The following is an 18,030-nucleotide window of genomic DNA, read 5'->3' on the forward strand; positions in this document are numbered from 1 at the left end:
GTTATTTAATACTTGATTATGCAAGTTTCTCTTTCATTCTATCAAGTGACAAAGTCAGCCACAAAATGGCTAATGCTGCATAAACTTGGACAGCATGTGACTGAGCCTACTGAAAATGGGGCTTTTTCTGGTAAAGGCCATCAACCTTTGATTGCCCATGTTTGGGTTTTCCATGCCACCCCCACAACTACACCCTTGGCCCTCCCACCCCTAGTTCCGGCACCGCTGTTGGGGGCTCTTACAGTGCGCTGGGCTCCAGCTATTAGTCCTGTCCAGGTTGGGCTAGGACTTCCTCTTCGCCTGTAGGGGCCAGGGCACATTCACCTCCAAGAATCTTCTTGTACAGTGACACCTCTCCCCCATGCCTGGGGAGTAATGCAGACAAGGAGCAGGGGTGTGGAGCTTCCTGTGGCCAGGGGGAGGTTCCCGAGGTGGTGATGACTTGGCCCCAGGAGCAGCTCCTGCAGGAGAAGTCATCCCGTTCCTCCCTGGCATCACAGGGTTGACAGATGGAGCCTGGTGCCTGGTAGGAGTCCTGGGTGGGGTGCCCCCAGCCCTGCCCCTCCCTGGCAGATTTCATGGGCCTGCCCTAACCCCTACATGAAACGAGGAAGTCTGGGTTCATGTGATTTGGCCATGTAAAGCACTGTCCTGAAGTAAGAGAGTCCAACAGCTCAAGACTGAAGGAAAAAGACAGAAAAGGTGGGGGGGGGGGAGGGAGAAGGGGGGGGTCTCATAAAGGAAGACATGTTAGCATGTGGTGTGATAGAGAATCTGGCACTGAACAGAGAGCACTTTGGAGGGAGAGGATTCACAGAGCAAATCCCAGCTGAGGGGATTAATGAAACAAAGATTAGTCAATAATCAATTACATAACTATGCTAATGTATAACATGATACTGTGGGGAGGCCAATTTATCATAATTGCACTTTTGTTAATCAGTCCAAAAGCCAACACGAATCAACCACAGGGCCTTCTTGGTGTCACTAAATGCCATCCATTAATCAGCTGGAGAAAGTACTGTTCCCTCCTAGCCTGCCATGGTGGTGCAATCTTTTGGCAGCACTCCCAATACCAACCAAAATGGAGACTTGGGGTTCAGGATCATAACTCAGACCAAGGTTCCTACATTTATGTGTCCCTCTGTTCCAATATAGTCTTGTGAAGCACCAGCTGATGCTCATTAAAGGCCTCATCCTACCCCATTGATGTCAATGAGAGCTTTGCTATTAACTTCAGTGAGCATGAGATTAGGGCACGAAATTAGACCAAGAGGTATCTCTGGATAATGGTATACTTTGGGCTGATTATCTGACATCCTGACTGCAATTGGCTCTCTCAGAAAGTCACAATGGATGCTATCTGACTTACTATAAAAGTCTCACTTCTACTTTCTCCTAGACTCTTAGCCTCTGGTCAAGTCACACGTGGAACTAGAAGAAAACCTTCTGACTGTGGATTTTATGAATATTCTGGCAATTTCAAGGTAGATTGCCTACATCAAAGAAGGGAATTATCTCTCCCCTGTCGTCTTCTCAAACATTCCTTTAGCTTAATTGCTGTTGCACTGTTGCTGCACTTGGAGGAGCTGGTCTGCAATGGCGACATAACAAAGCTCTTTTTGATTGGCAATTGAATTAAATGGTGGAGTCTGAGCATGAGCACGATATATCATTATGTAGGGGAAGTGGCAGTGAAATTGAAAAGGGCAAAATGTGGACTGTCTCCCTACTCACCTCTTCAATGTGAACAAACAGCCTGGCATCTCATATTTAAAAAAAGGTAATTAAAAAGTTCAAAACTAAGAGGACATTTAAATATTTTCCTTAGGATAACTGGTGATGGTAGAGTGCTTTGCCTTAAACTTGGCAAGATGCTTACACGACAAATACCTTAATTATTAATTGCTTCACATTATAACCAAGATGCAGAGAATCTAAAGACACAGCTAATTCAGAATTAGTTGCTATTGACTGTTGTCTTGTGTATTTGTTTTTCTGGAGAATGTAATTTTCATTTATACAATTTAGCCATATGCAAACTCTTTATTCAGGTTAAGGCACAGCTTTCCTTAGTTTGTTACTTTTTCTAGTGTCTTTGATATTTAGGTGATATTTACATTAGTTTTTATATTGATTGGGACAGAAAATAGTGATTGTGTTCAAAGCAACTGCAGTTTTTTTCTGCACATAATGCAGGATTGGGCAGAGACTGTATTGGCTGCCTCATGAGGGGTTTGCCTTTGCGGCATGGGGGCAAAGGTATAGAAAACATCCAGTTTTCCTTATCTGCCATCCAGTAACTTTAGTGTTGGTGTATGACATTTGTCTAGAAAGTAAATCTTATAGACTATAAGCTGAAACCTGGTGCCTTAAGTGAGTCAGTTTCGCAATTGCCTTCAAAGGGATCAGGCTTTGCTCTTCCCCGCCCCCCATGTCTTTTTTCATTATGATTGGACAGAATCATACTGAGGGGAGGTTTCAATTTTCCTGCCTTCTTGTTACAGTTTGTGCCAGGGATACCGCACCAGTGACACGGATACCACAGTGAGGTGCACCTGTGTAGATAAGGTGGATTCAGAACTTATTTGTGAGCTGGTGCACTTTCAAAAATCAGGGCCCTTAAAGATCAGCCTTTTCCACTAGCTGCTGCCCAGCTTTAGATATGGGGGCCAGGAAGTGGGGAGGGAGATGCAGTTGCTTTCTACAGTCTCTTGATTTTACAAAACAAAACTTCTCTACCAATAAAAACTTCCTGCAAGTGGGACAAGCTTTGTTCTTCCCTCCCCCCAAGTCATATGCAGTAGTAATCAAAGTTCTTTCTGGCTTGCATCTACTGTGATCACCATGTTCTTCTGCTAGATGTCCCCATTATGGCCTGACTTCAGCTAAAGCTGAATCTTACCGTGTCTCTTACAGATTAATGTGTTCAGAGATTTTGAAGGTCAGAAAGGACCATTATGATAATTGAGTCTGACCTCCTGCATAACATAGGCCATAGAAGTTCACCAGGTGATTCCCAACATCAAAGCCAATGCCATGCTACACCGCTGGCTCCAGTATGTACCATGTGCATGCTATTGCTCAGCAGCATGCCTGCAGGACGGTGGAATAACACTGACTTTTTCCAAGAGATTACATTCCTTTGCTAGAAGTCTGTTAGAAAGGTGCCTCTTTGGGTAGTATTTGTAGGGTTCTGTGGGGGTAGAGATTAAAGTATTCTTGCCACTTCACGTAGGGTTGCAGATAGGGCATTTAGACACTACAGAAATGTTGAGCAGAGGAACTGAGTGAGGCCACACACTTGTCTGTATTTAATTCACAACAAAAATTCAGTCACAGTAGTTCTTTGCTGATATATAGCAGTGTATACACAGATGAGTGAGCACTGAGAGCTATGTAAATCCAACACCTTCCCCAGTGAAGTGCCCCTTGGTAGTGAGAAAGAAACAAGAATGGACAGGTTAACCAAATCCATATTGTATTTCTGGTTCATTTAACAGACCATTCCCAAAACTCTCAACAAGTTACTATTAGAAACGGAACAAACAAACAAACAAAAAAAGTTACACACGAACACTCCACATTCAAAACCCAAGTTGATGTCAGTCTGTTTCTGGTTGACGTTGTATATGATTTGGTAAGCCAGCAAAATGGAGAAATGTCTTCGGTTTGTTTTCTCTTCCTGTAAAGGTGATGACACAGATTAATGCCAAACAGATTCAGACTCCCTTTATAGGCTTCCTGGAATGCCACATCAGCCCCAGAACCTTCTTCCCCCACCCTGGTGTGATGTGCTCCTGTCCCATACACAGCAGGAGGATGCACTGATGCAGCCATGGGTGACTTGAGGAAATATGCAAGTCTTGAGTCTTTGTACCCACTTGGTGCAGGTTTTTTGCAACCCTAAACATTAGCAGTTCATGTCTCTATTCCACAGGGCTTCTCTTCTTCTGTTTTGAAATTTTTAATCTTTCATATTTTTAAAAAAAATAAAAAAATATGAATTTAATGATCAAATGATGTGCGCTTCTAGTAAAGCACAGTCCTGAGAGCCCTCCACCAAGGTAAGGCTCCCCAAGGCTGTAGTATCAAAACAAAACAGCTGGCTATCTCTGTAGGATTAGTTTTTGGGGCTGTGATTAGGCCACTAGGTTCTCGTCTACCCTCTTGCCCCGTGTCTGTTTTTTCTTTTTGCAGTGACTATCTGCTTGGCCACGCTTTCTTGGAATGCTAGACGAGTGATGCCACTTCTAGTCATAACTCTGTGATCTCCAGTGGGCTCTCCACAATCACCTCCCTCATCTTGTGCATGGGGGTGGATTTGGCAGACTCAGTGCGAGTGTTGCGGTCATTATAGCCTCCACAGTCTGTGTTCAGTGTCTCCAGGGACCGACCCAGCACTTTTTGGTCATCCTCCGGCAGGCTGTTGATATCAGAAGTTAGCAGAGTGCCTGTGCTGCCATGCACCACATGGATACCATCTGGGCCTTTGAGCTCTACAGGTTGCTTGTGCCGGAACCGAAGGCTCCCCTGGCTCGGGCTCTGCTCCTCCTCTTCATCCAGGTCATTCTGGATCAGCTGCAAGAAGCCCAAGCACAAATCAACAACATGGGTTCCAATACCTGTGTCTCTTTCCCTCCCCTGCCTCCCTTAGCATAATTGCCGGGTTACCAGTTGCCCCCTTGAAGGCCCTAGACAGCTTTTCCTGAAGCAGGGGTCAGCATGAGGGCAGGTTCCACTAGTTATATTTGTAGGCAGCTTCACAGCAGTGTTTTCTTTGTTTCAACTTAAAGCTGAACTGGAATCTGAGGTAGATCCTACACGGTCTATGAGCATTAACACAAAATCTGTAACTATGAACTCCTCTGCTCCTCCTCAGTGGCACCCAGAGGCCTCAGCTGGGACCAGGCTAAGTTGTGCTAGAGGCTGTACAGAAATATAGACTGAGACAGTCCCTGCCCCCAAGGAGCTGCAATGTAAATTATGAAGTAATTATTTTTCATATTACAGTAAGATCATGGAATTGGTTTTTGAGCTGTGTTGGTCTTGGAGCAAAATACTGTGCAGTGGAGAGTGAAAATGGGGTGAGTTCAAGTGGGAGATTTCAACAGTAGATTTTCAGATACTTTTTTCTTCTAACTAGCCTGACAGAGACTCCACTAGTTTTAGAGTATCAGGGCTGGGGGCAGACAAGGGGAGCGAAGGCCAACGAAGGCAGGGGAGGCCAGGAGGAAAGAGCTTTTTGCACAATCCAGGATTGGGTTGAAGAGAGCTGAGGGGACTTTGGGAATGGAGGAGGCTTAAGTGGGAGGGGTGGGTTTGCCAGCATGACTGAGGATAAGCGAGTGGGATTCTGAGGGAACGTAAGTGAAGGGAAATGGTGCTGTGTGTGAATGAGGGTTCAGAGCTGTGGGGAAAGAGATTAAAGGGAGCTAGGAAAGTAAGAACTGGCTCTGAGCTGGGGGTCTGTGAGGAGGAAGAGGAGGAGGCTAACTCCTGTTGTCTCCCACCCTGCCCTGTACTGTAAGGTTTCTCAGATTTTCATTCTGAAAGGGAAAATGTGGTAGAAGACGGGCCTCTTTTTCTCTCACCTCTCCATCAACTCCCATCCCCTAAACCCTTCCCCATAACCATGTCTCAACTTTTCCACTCTGAAAATCTGCTTAACCTACAACGGTGGAGGGGATGGTGAAGAGATAGAAAAAAGATCTGGAGTGGGCTTTGCTACCTGCAGCCCCATCATTAAGCGGAGGCACTAGCTGCCACTGCCAGGATAGAGGACTCTGGAGATCTGTTGTTGGCGGCCCATACCTCGTTTGGGGTGACAGGCATGAGTGAGTGTGGCTAGCTGCCACTGGCCATGGTTTAGCTGTGAGCACAAAGGAGGAAGGATGGATATTTGACAATATTCTACAGAACAAACACCAGGGATGAGTTGAAGTCTGGCCTGAAGGCGGAAAAAGAGGAGCTGAATGAGAGAGGCGGCCAGCCTGGCAGATGGGAGCATAGGGGGCATAGGAAATGAAATGGCCATGCACTGGGAGGATAAACAAAAACCTGTGCTTTGGAGAGACAGTTTGAGATTTTGGCTGGGAGAGTGGGAGGAGATGTGAGATTGGACCCAGAGAGAGGCAGGCCCGGGAATCCTTCACAGAGACAGAGCTAGAAGCTGAGAAAGTGGAAGATGCTGCCACGATAGAAGGGGACACAATTCTGAGTCACACCAACATAAGTGGGGTCAAGAGGAGGAGAGTGACCAAATGAGATGCTGAATGAGCAGGCAGCAATGTCGGAGAATCAGGAGAACAGAGTGCTGCAGAAATGGAGAGGCTGATCAGCTAACTATTATTATTGGAATGATATATTCTAAAGGCTTGTTCCAAAGAGCAAATGGTCCAAGCAAACAGGATAAAGGGGGAACTGGTGAATGGTAGGATGTCACATTAACTGGGGGATGAAAAGAAGAGTCAGTGTGGACATTTAGAGAGTAAAGACAGACACTATCTTGTTGTCAGACCCATCCTGGGGGAGACATACTCTGCTGAGTGGCATGCCATCAACTCCACTGTATTCCAGCACCGTTCCATTCTGCACCCTGGTGATGAGATGGCCAGGAATGTGGCTATGGCTGGAATCTCTCTTTGTGCCAAGTCAGAATGTTTTTTTGAGTATGGCCTCCAGTAAAAGGTGGAGGGAGACCCCTACCCTGTGTCTGGTTAAACCGGCAGCCATGAGCTCACACAGCTTTAGGGGGCAAAAAGGTCACCCAGCAGAGTTTAGAGCAGGTCAAAGGCATGGAAACAGACACCCCATTCCAGAGGGCACAGCAAGCATTTCCTCTCATGTCCATGCACAAGCTTTCTACCTCGGTAACCGAGGACTGGTCCCCCTGACTGGTGGTGGCTTTATGCACCATCCTCTGGGCAAGCAGTTTTTTCAGCCGCATGTAATCGTCCAAGACCACCTTCAAGAGAGAGCCCTGGATGGAGGGGGCAACAGGAGAGATTATACAGGGGCTTCTCCCTGCCAGCCCCAAACTCAAACTATCTCGGTGAGGAATTCCAGGTGTGAACCTAACCCCATCCAAGAGGAACCAGGCAGGCACTTTCCCCTAAACAAAAAATGATCTCAAACAAAACTATGTGCTTTCACGCCAATCCAGTGCCATCACATTTTAAACATGGGATTTGCCATAGTGCATTTGCTACTGCTGTTCCAACAGTTAGATGCCAAGGCTGGTTTTCTGCTCAAAGATTGTGCTGTGTCTAGTTGGGTGAATTTCAGAGCTGTGTTCCTGTTAGGTTCCCAACAGGTTCACACAGCAAAGACTAGTCTGCACTGGCTTGTGTCAGGGAAACATTCTTCTCAGCTGTGGCAAATCTGGAGCTATTTGGAAACCTCACCTTCTCCTGCTCCTTTCATGAAGAAGGACGATGACTAAGATGGCATAGGACCAAAATGTGAACCCTATTGGACAAAAATGGAGGAAGCCAGCTTTACTCACCTTGATGGGCCCTTCCCGCATGATCTGACCTAGTTTGGCAATGTTGTCATATTCCTGGATGGCTGCTCGCAGGTAACGGTCGTCATCGGGTTTGGCAGCAGAGGGCTCTCTTCCAAATGTTCCCTACAACGGACGGGAGTTTCTGAAAACAAAACCTCAGCAAAAATGGGGCAGAACCATGGGTAGCGGATATCAAAGGCTGGGGGAGGCTGTGCCTCTCCAAATAGCCTTGTGTGGTCCACCCATGCTCTGCCCTCAGTCTCCCACCTGTTTCCCACTGGTGCTCTGCGGGGCTGCAGGCCGGCTCTTTCCCCCAGAGCCCTAGACTGTGGCCAGCGAGTCTGGGCGGCTGGAGCTGTGCTTGCGCTGCCCACCCGTCCTCCCTGAGCTCTGGGGCTGGGGTCCAGGCCGTGCACTCAGGGACCGGGGATGCTTGGGAGGCCTAGGGGTGTGTGCGCCCTCTGGGCTCTGGTGGGGGAAGAGGGGCGGGGACGGCAGGAGCTTGGGAAGAGGGGCGGGGCCTGGGGAAGAAAGGGCGGCCTGGGCTGGGGTAGCTCTATTAACTACAATGGAATTACTCCTGATTTTTACTGGAATAAGTGAGATGCTAACTCAGTCCATCTGAATCCTGACTGAACTGTCACTTCCCCCATCGAGGGTAAGAATAAGCTGGCAGTATCTCACGTGAGTCCTGGCTGGGCTGTTCCATAGGTCTGTGATTTCACTCAGGTTCTCAGGTAGGTCATCTTCATGCTCTGCCTGCGCTGCTAGCTCCATATTCCTGCAGAAAGGATCTAGCCACACAGGGTTAGCCCTACACAAACACACAAAGGGCTGAGGTGAATGAAGGGAGACAGTAAGACAGGGCCCGCTATAGCTGCTTCTCTGAAAATAACACCTTATTCTACTCTAGGGCTTTATGCATTGCAACCACTCATCCCAAAAACCAGACTCTGACAAGGTCATATCGCCTCCTTTCATCACAAACAAAATATGAATTTGCTTCAATCCTCCATGTGCCTTCAAGCTGTAGTTAAATTAAGAGGCATTTATGTACGATTAATTCTAAAAGCCTGGATTAGGCATTTAAACAACAACTTCAAGCAAAAACCACCTGGCTCAGACCCCTTTCTGTAAGAATCTATAGGGGATAAACTGTAGAACTGTAACATCTGCCTGCAGGTGATTTTCAAAGTTCTGTTGTGTCTGCAGTTCATCAGTAGGTGCCACTAGTCTGCACTGCTTTGGTGCTGATGGTGCTGGATTAATACGAAGGGTGACTTGCAAGAGAGGTCCAGGTCTAACTAATGTTATGGTGTTTCCTGATACTACCAGGCTGTGGAATCCTAGCTTTCAGTGGCAAGTGGCTACAGAGATGATTTGTGTTGGAAGTGCTAGCAGAACCCAGTGGTGGTGCTAAAACACTTGTTCTGCCCATGGAATATCAGAGATTCCTCCTGCTGTGTCACGTAGAGTGAACTGTGAAAAGCAAAAAAAAAGTATTGTGAACTCACCCATCAAAGGAATATTTATTTGTGTTTGGCATGTCCATGATGTCCATGAAGCCTCGGTTTCCTGTGGAAGGCAGCAGGTGTAGGTTAGACTGACATTTATATAAGCTAAGTAACAGACAACAGCATGGCACAAATCCACACTTCTATTTGGAGGGAGAGATAGGGAACGGACAGCCCAGCACCCTAGATCTTGAAAGAAACAACTGCAATGTCAATGGGGGAGATATTATGGGGCTGATAATGCAAAGCTCTGGCAACTAAAAAAAATTCTCCCAATGTCATATCTATGCATCTATTACCACTAACAAGGCAAACTCATTTCTAATTTATTGCCCACTAGCAGCCCAAAGTCTCTTTCAGCAGATTCCAGGGTTTCTCCTCACTGCCAATATCTATTTCACACTATTTTCCCCATATTTATTAGCCTGCATGTCTTCAAGAAGAATCTCATATTGTTATATCAACAAAAAAAAACCCTAAGGTCTCCCACCTGTTGAGCCGGCCACGATAGCTTTTAATTTCCTTTTGTGTCTGGGGGAAAAAATGAAAAAAAAAAATTAAGTTAATTGAAAGAAAGAGAGAAAAAGAAAGACTTAATGGAGAGATGTGTGAGGAACAATCATGTGAAATGGGACAGCGCTTGCAAATCTCTTCCCACATACAGTCATAGATCACTAGACAGCAAGGAGAAGACCTATGGTTTCAGAACGTTCTCAAAAACAATCTATTAGCTCAGGTGGTGCCGCCTTCTCTTGGCTAGAGCTCTAACATTTGTAGTCTCTTGGTATATTATTTCAGTCACTGAAGAATGATCCTTTATGTCAGGACTACTCAAAGGATTGTGATTCTTGGGCTCTTAAGTAATATTTTCAGCATATGTGAGCTAGGAGCCTGAATTCCATTGAAAGACTAGGTGCATTTAAAATTGCATCATTTCATCCTGCAGTATCCAGGATCTTAGATTAGCCATTCTGGTCTATCGTTCCCAGGTTGCATGGGTTACTCATGATGTTCTGTCATTTCAGGTTATTGTTGTCATTTATTCTGCTCTATAATATCCAAAGAGTTAGGTTTATTCATATACTTGCATTGTCCTGCAGTCCCAGGTGCTAAGGGTTACTCACACTGTTCTGTAGTACCAGTTCATGAGGATGAAGAGCATGGCAGCCAGGAAGAGGAGAATAGCCAAGATGATAATTGCCATCTAGAAAAGATAACAAGTTATTTGTAACAGATGTGAGCAATTTTAAACCTGCAGATGGAGAGCAAACAAGCAGGATAGTAATACAAGAGGAAATGTTTCCAAGTTTTAGGCAAGCCTGGGCCCACAGGAAGAAAGTACATATTGTAGAGAAGGGACAGTCCATCACCTGCTAGTGGATGCAGTAAAGCAACTTTGGCCTGGTCTACATGGGGGAGGAGGGGGAGGAATCGACCTAAATTATGCAACTTCAGCTACGTGAATAACATAGCTGAAGTCGATGTACTTAGACCTACTCACCGCGGTGTCTTCACTGCGGTGAGTCAACTGCTGCTGCTCCCCCACTGACTATGCCCGCGCTTCTCGTGACGGTGGAGTACAGGAGTTGACGGGAGAGCACTCGGGTGTCGATTTATCGCATCTAGACTAGACATGATAAATCGACTCCTGCTTGATCGATCACTGCCCGCCAATCCGGCGGATAGTGTAGACATACCCTTAGCCTCTAGGTTTAACGTGTCCTGCTGTCAACTCACCCCACTCCACTGGGTGACAGTAGATTCCTGGAGAAATAATTCCTTCTGCTACATGTCAGCAGCTGTAAATACCACTTTCCTATTTTAAAAAAAGGCAATTTGGAGGCAATCATGCAAGAGACACTTTCCTTTAGTGTCACCCAGTGGGTAGGCTGGACAGCCATGCCAAGTGATTGTCAGGGAAGTGAAAGGGTTGATGGCACAGGCAGGTAGGGAATCAAAGATACCCCTCTCCTTTACCTGCAGTGCTGAGAGGTCATCTGGGGCCCTGGCAGTAATGGCAGGCTGCACGTCCAACACGTTGTAATTCCTGAAGAGATTCCTCAGCTGCTCCTTATTCTCATCAATCATCTGGATCACTCTAGGAAGAAAGAAAAGAGAGCGGATGTTTGAATAGGGGCTCCTCTCATTTCATGACCACCAAAATACCTTTTAAAAGTTTAGCCCAGGAGATTCTGAACCCTCCTTCAGATAGCGCAGGGCACAATGGTATTGGGAGGCAGAAGTGCACGTTGCTTTGGGCAGTTTGGATGGTACCAGAAGAGACTTTGCAAATGACTTGATCAGCAAGTTCCTGGCTATGTAGCAAGCTAACCAGATTTCAAGGCTAGCAGATGTTTCTTTAAAATTCAGTATTGGAATGTGATAGCCACTTGTTCTGGTGCTGGCAACAAGCTTTGCTGGTGGAGCTAAGGCAGCAGTCATGAAGAACTGGGGCAAAGTGGGGTTTGTGCAGGTGTTATTTCATTGTCCTCACTGCTCTAGAGACGAGGACAGGATGCCTAAGTTGGAAACAATGCCTAATATGACTTCACCTTGTTTACACCGACCAGTCAGTCATGATCAGACTTGGGTCCATTAATGCATGTTTAAACACAGTAAGATTTCCTTGGGAGGACAAGCCTATCCACACAGAAAGATGCATTAGATCCAGTGTTACTGGCATCAACCTTTCAGTGCTTTGAAATGAAGTACACAGATATAAAACTTCCTTATCGATTCCAAAAGCTTGAATGCCCCTCCTCCTGCTTCCTTCCCTCTCCCATCTATGCATACAGAGAGACAGTAGCTTACCGCTCCACATCCAGAATCCTATTGGTTTCTCTATTCACCACGTGGATCAGCAACTCTGTCTGGGCAGAGTTCACACGGCCCTTTTTGTCCACATGGAACTAAGAGAGAGAAAACAGATGCTGATGATACAGCCACAGGGAACATGTCACCTTCAAGGGTAGCCACCCCAGGCTCTAGCACACCATAGGGCTTTGTGCGTACTATCAGGCCATGCCCATATCGGTTCTTTCATGGTACAGTTTGTTAGGAATTCAGAGAGGGCTGAAACCCCAGTTCAGAACACATCCCAGAAAAGATCTCACTAATAGGAGACTGTAAGCCAGGGCTTTCTTGCAATGCTCTATTAGTCTTTTTAAAGTTTTCATTTTGGGCCCATCTCTGCAATTTGCTCGCCTACTGCTTTGGCCATTCACCTCAGTCAGGAGGTCCTACACCATAACTCAGCAAACTAAGGCCACTTTGGGTTTGAAATAGATGGCTGAGGCCCTCTTCCTTTATTCAACTGTTATGCCTCCTTTCCTGCTCCACAAAGACACAAACTGCTGTCCCAGAAAGGGCTGCTATCCTTGCCCATGCATGCAGGGGCAGCACAGACATTTGGGTTGAGTAGGAAGCCAGGAGCTGTTCAGTTCTAATCCCAGATCTTCCACTGACTTCTTGTGTGAGCTTGGACTAGTCACAACCCCTTTCCATATCAGTTTGTCCATGTGTAAAATGGGGACGATATTACTTACTTCCCATACAGCCATGCTAGGAGACTGAATCAGTCTGTAAGGCACTTTGAAGATACCCATACTTTATATAACTGCTAAGAATTATTCATATAATAGACCAGCAGAGAAGGGTGGAGGTGGGGGTGGGGGGCTTGGTACCTCTCACATAAGCACTCTTCTCTTTCCAGAACAATGATAAGCTGATATTTTTGTTAGCTCTATCCTGCAGTGTTCCCACTGAGCTGATACACAAATGATCAAGTGTTTCCAGTCTGGCTATATCCCAACATGCTAACTTTCCATACAGAGACATTAGATGTCAAAAGTGCTGCAGAAGATTGGATCCCTCTCTGCTGCCACTAGAGTTCATGATGGTGGGTGGTGGAAGGAACAGGGCACACATTCTGCTCCTGTTTCACGGGAGACCAGTTAAAAATAAAATAAGGGGGGTTCTTGAACCATCAGTGATAGATCAATCACTTTGTGGCTGGATTTCTGTTGTAAGTCATAAAAATGGCCATACGGCGTCAGACCAATGGTCCATCTAGTCCAGTATCCTGTCTTTCGACAGTGACCGGATTCTTCAGAGTGAATGAACAGAACAGGGTAATTTCAAGTGATCCATCCTCTACATCTAGTCCCAGATTCTAAGCAGTGTGAGCCATGTTATGGCACATCAGGGTATGTGCATGGCCCAGGAGCTGTTATTACCTGCACGTCATCTGTGTTGACAATGGCTCCTGTGATGTTGGACAACAGACTGATGAACTCTTCCTCAAACTGCCGCACCTTGTCTGGGATCTCGTTGATGATGATTTTCACCCGCTGGTCATCACGCAAGATGTAGATTCCGACAATGGCAGTGTCATTATGCCCTGCTAGGTCTGAAGCCATGATGTCCACCACAAAATAGCCAGGGTTGTAGGCTGTGAAAAGGTCAAAGGTTCGCAGGATCCCATCCAAGTTACCTTTGGGGAGAGCCAATCAAGAATTATCCCAATAATTTTAGATGACCATCAGTAAATAAATAGACTCTTTGTGCTGCTTGGGCTGGATGGGGATTTATCCATAGCATATAACCTGGCCCATAACATCATCTCCGGTGTGAACATTATTCCTCTCCTTGTGCCTTGGAGGCTGTTGCCTCCTCACGCAAACCCATGCCTACTTCAAATGGCTCCCCAGCAAGGGACTGTTGAAGCCGTAGAAGAAGAAATGAGAAAAAGAAAAAGGTGCTCCCTATCTGTGTGGTGGACAGCTCTGCGTACCCACTCTGAGCCACAGAAACAGTGCATCAATTTCAGCAACTGCTGTGGGAGGATCACATGTGAAACAAAAGAAATCTGAGATGGGAGGTCTGGCTGTAAACATATGGCACCTTTAAACTTCCCCACTCGGACTAGCTAACTGTCATTTCGGTCCCTGCTTATGTGTGGGAGGGAGAGGAATGAGAACCTTTGGATCTCTGTGCTGTCTAGTGAGAACATCTCTGCTTGAGGCTCCTGTGGTGACAAATGGGTACTTACCAATACTGAAGATGCTGGCCACCTCCTCCGAGTCATTGGAGTGCTGCTTGATGTAACGGATCCCCAGGATGTTGTACAAGACCAGGCTATTGTTCCCCACATCAGAGTCCAGTGCCACTACCCTGATCAGCTCTGAACCCACCTTGGCATCCGTCGCAACCCCTTTTGGGGGTGAGGGACAGGAAAGGAAGAGAAGAAAATGGAGTAGTGTATGTAAATGAATCTTGGGCCACACCCCCCGGAGTAAGGAGGTACTGTAAGGAAGAGGTTCCTCTGAAAATGCCAATTGCCATCATGGCAAAGAGGGATCCCTCAACCCTTCCACCCTCCAAAATAACCTCTTGCCAAGAAGTTTCCTTATCAGTCCTATAGACAATATGCCCATTTGACCCCTGAACCTGTTCAGTTTTCCTGGCTTTGCCAGTAATCTTTCCCAAAGAGGGAAAGAAGCCAGGGCTATAATGGAGCTGCACAGACAGGCTCCTGTGTCAAACAGTCTTCATCAGCAAGTGAACCTCCCTGGGAAGCTTGCAGCTGACAGTATAATCGCCTGCTGCTGTCCAGGGCTTTGCTGGTAGATTGTAATTGGCTGTGCAGTATGGCAGGTTTCGGGAATGGAGCTTAGCTTGGTGGGTTAATCCAGGTCCCCTCCACTATCTCCTTGGAGAAGTTTGGATTTCTCCTCTTGTACAGTTTTCCTTCCAATAGTTCCCATCCCAAGCCACAGTAATCTCAGCCCTCACCAGCCCAGGATGCTCAGGACCTGATCTTGTATCCTTAAATGGCAGCCTCTGTTTTTACCCAGGGAAAACAGTCAACCAACCAGCTGGACATCTTCTCGTAACACCACCCCTTACCTGCTGTGTATTCTGACTTAGAGAATCGGGGAGGCTGATCATTAATATCATCCAGAAAGATCCGGACTTCCTGCAGAGTGGTATCTGTGCTGGGGTCCAAGGCCTGGATTCTGGCTGCCCTGTGACCTCTAGAAGGTGTCCAGTTCCTGTTACTGGAGGCTTTGACAATGATGGAATAATAGGGTTCTGTCTCTCGATCCAGGTCTCGTAGCACCTGCAGCTTCCCCTCCTGGCTTAACTTGAAATTGTTCTCCCTGTTACCAGCTAGGAAGGGTAAATGGAATGCAAGTCAGTCTTACCTGTGCCCTAAAACTTCCCTTTTGGATCTGGTACATAGATGAGGAGCACAGATGGGCACAGAAGTCCAGTTCAGACCATAAACCTGGCCTTTCCCCAGATTGCCCTCCCTTCCCACAGGATTACATTGGGTCCACTCCAGTCAGGCCTAGAAATGGTGTCCAGGTCTCCTTGTCCTCACAGGAAAACATTTCAAAATGTTTCTAGTTCCATACATTTACAGATCTTTTACAAACACCCAGTAAGATACATTCCCTTCCCAGCACAGCTCACTGAGTCTGCTTATGAATCCTGATTCTGGTTCTGCTAACACGAAGGAATCCTGAGGTCTAAAACATCACCAGTTCTTAGGAATTCATATGATATTTTAACACATGGCAGGATATAAATGGAACACTCTGGATCCATTTCTGTATCTCCTAGAATTAGCCCTACTGATGCCATGACAATGGCTCCTCGCGTTCTCCTTACCACGCTACCTCACATCCACTTCCCTCTTTGGATAGCCTCTTATGTATGAATAGTCCTCTGCATAAATACCTCTAAACCTGCTAGGAAAAGGCAGATGGGAGGGGTCAACAAGTCCCCCATGAGATGCACACATGAAAGCCACACAACTGATACCACAGCTCTCACCTGGGATGTTCCTGTGTGGCACGGAGGGTGCTAGGAAAGGTCTCACAAGCTGTGTGTCTGTGTGTGTGTTTGTGTCTACTCCATGAATATCAAGCCTATAAAGTGGACGTCTGTTTGTCTCTTTCTCCCACTCGACTTTCCCTGTCCCTTTCTTCTCCTTCTTCCCAGCTGAGCTGGCCTTTCAGTTTAATTGTTTCATTTTCTTTAATTCAACTCATGCGCTGAGTTTCTCATCTTATGAAAGAGGTTTAAAAACTATCCCCCAAGAAATGTGCTCACCAGAATAGGCTGTCACTGTGTGAAACATCACTGAGTTCACGTAAGGACTCACATCTCCCTGCCAAAGGTTTAAACAGCTGTCAACGTGCACACACATGCCAGTTGCCTTATTATGGCACCCTGCTACAAGCAACTTTCCTGACATCCCCTTTTTTCAGCTCCTAATTAACCCATGAAACAGCAGGATAGTGTTTCTCTGGCTTAGCGATGCAGCTTCATGCCATATGCCTGGTAAGATGTGTTGGGGTCCTTGGTATGGAGTGTCACATTGTCAGATGGAATGTGATACTGTGCCACTAGCAACCTGCTCTGTGTGACAGCTGCATTTTTCACAGGGTAAGGAGAGCAGGCACTGCCACTACTGCATTTACAGCAGCAATGTTGTGTTCGTGCCAGGGCAAAGCAATACCTTATGGATTTTATTTTAGGACCATGGATGCCCTCTGCCTCTGCAATAGCTAAAATAACAGTACAGCACCCCCAGGCAGGAAATGGCATCTGTGGGGCCCATCTGAAGAGATCTACGTAGAAACCTGGACACACATGCTGTAAGTTTCTAAAGGCAGTGAGTTGACATGATTGTCCATCCACCTCGATTTTAAGCCATTTTAAATCACCCTTGGAATAGCAGCAGAGTTGCAAGTTAAGATCAAGGAGTATCTTCAGGGCTGTGTGATGGTCCAAGGGCTAGAATTGCAGCTTTGCTCCCAGCCGAGATTGCGATGCAATGGCAGAGTTTAGGGGTCATAAGGCTGGAATAGCTAGGGGCTGGTGAAGGTCAGGATGTAGGTGCTGGGACAGAGAGGCGTTGATGAAGCTTGGACAGCAGCTGTCATTATGCCTGGCTCTAGGTATTGCGCTCTGTCCTGCACCTTCACCAACACTGAGGCCCGGTCTGCACTAGAAAATTAGGTCAGTTTGTCTATGTCGATCGGGGTGGACAAAATCCACACCCCTGAGCAGCCTTGTTAAACCGACCTAAGTCCCCGTGCAGGCAGTGCTAGGTCAACAGAACAATTCTTCCATTGACCTAGCTATTGCCTCTTGGGGAGATGGATTACCTGCGCCGATGGGAGAACCCCTTCTATCGGCATAAGTAGCATCTACACTGCAGTGGTGCAGCTGCGCCACAATAGCGTTTTAAGTGTAAATAAGCCCTTAACTGATCCAAAATTAAAGCAGCAGCACAACATAAACAACCCGCAGAGAACCTAAGAAGGGAAGCAACTCTACCTGCTATGAAGTAATAGACGATGGCATTGGAGCCCTCATCTGCATCCACAGCACCAGTGACATTCCCCACAATGGTACCAGGGCGGGAATGTTCAGGAACAGACAGAGCTTGATACTGAGGGCTACTTCTCTGCCAGCGTGGGCCCAGGGAGAAGAGAAGGAGTGTTACAGGGGAAGGCAGTAGAGTAGTAAGAATAAACAACGATCACAATGTTATAGAGCTCACTCTGACCTCATGGATTGGAGACTTTCTCTCTCTTTGCCTTAAAATGCTAATAATAGACAAATCAGAACAAACTTAATTCAAGTAGCACCAAAGGCTTCAGTTAATCCCTAGGGACCGCATTACTCATCACATATACTACACACTGCACCCCCCAGGCACCATAGGGAAGGCTCAGGATTGGCAGCTGGATTGAGATGAGAATTTTTGTTTTTGTGGCTAATGTTCATTTTCACTTAGCACATTAACTGTCTGCTGTCTCACTAACTTCAGTGTGTCCTACGTCTACACAGAGATCAAAAACCCATGGCTGCCCTGGACTTGGACTTGCGGGGCTTGGGCTCCGGGAGTGAAAACCACTGTGCAGATGCTCGGGCTTGGGATGGAGCCCAAGCTCTGGGATCCTTGGAGGTGGCGGGTCTTAGAGCTCGGGC

The 18,030-nt window shown here is 46.7% G+C and overlaps 1 protein-coding gene across 1 annotated transcript in view; it reads right to left on the reverse strand.

Moving 5' to 3' along the window:
* Window positions 1-3,291: 3,291 nt before the first annotated feature.
* The window catches only part of CDH23 (cadherin related 23), a 561,993-nt gene continuing 547,254 nt past the window's right edge, over window positions 3,292-18,030 (reverse strand). Inside the window, exons 56-68 of the mRNA XM_050959265.1 lie at window positions 17,374-17,503; window positions 14,929-15,192; window positions 14,072-14,233; window positions 13,257-13,513; window positions 11,833-11,930; window positions 10,999-11,119; window positions 10,146-10,225; window positions 9,512-9,552; window positions 9,022-9,082; window positions 8,192-8,321; window positions 7,508-7,630; window positions 6,869-6,982; window positions 3,292-4,581 (exon numbers count right to left, since the gene is read on the reverse strand). Of these exons, the coding sequence (XP_050815222.1) occupies window positions 4,258-4,581; window positions 6,869-6,982; window positions 7,508-7,630; window positions 8,192-8,321; window positions 9,022-9,082; window positions 9,512-9,552; window positions 10,146-10,225; window positions 10,999-11,119; window positions 11,833-11,930; window positions 13,257-13,513; window positions 14,072-14,233; window positions 14,929-15,192; window positions 17,374-17,503 (1,905 nt within the window). The 3' untranslated portion in view covers window positions 3,292-4,257. The remainder of the gene's footprint in view (window positions 4,582-6,868; window positions 6,983-7,507; window positions 7,631-8,191; window positions 8,322-9,021; window positions 9,083-9,511; window positions 9,553-10,145; window positions 10,226-10,998; window positions 11,120-11,832; window positions 11,931-13,256; window positions 13,514-14,071; window positions 14,234-14,928; window positions 15,193-17,373; window positions 17,504-18,030) is intronic.

This window comes from Gopherus flavomarginatus, chromosome 6, assembly GCF_025201925.1.
Source record: "Gopherus flavomarginatus isolate rGopFla2 chromosome 6, rGopFla2.mat.asm, whole genome shotgun sequence".
Taxonomy (NCBI): Eukaryota; Metazoa; Chordata; order Testudines; family Testudinidae; genus Gopherus; species Gopherus flavomarginatus.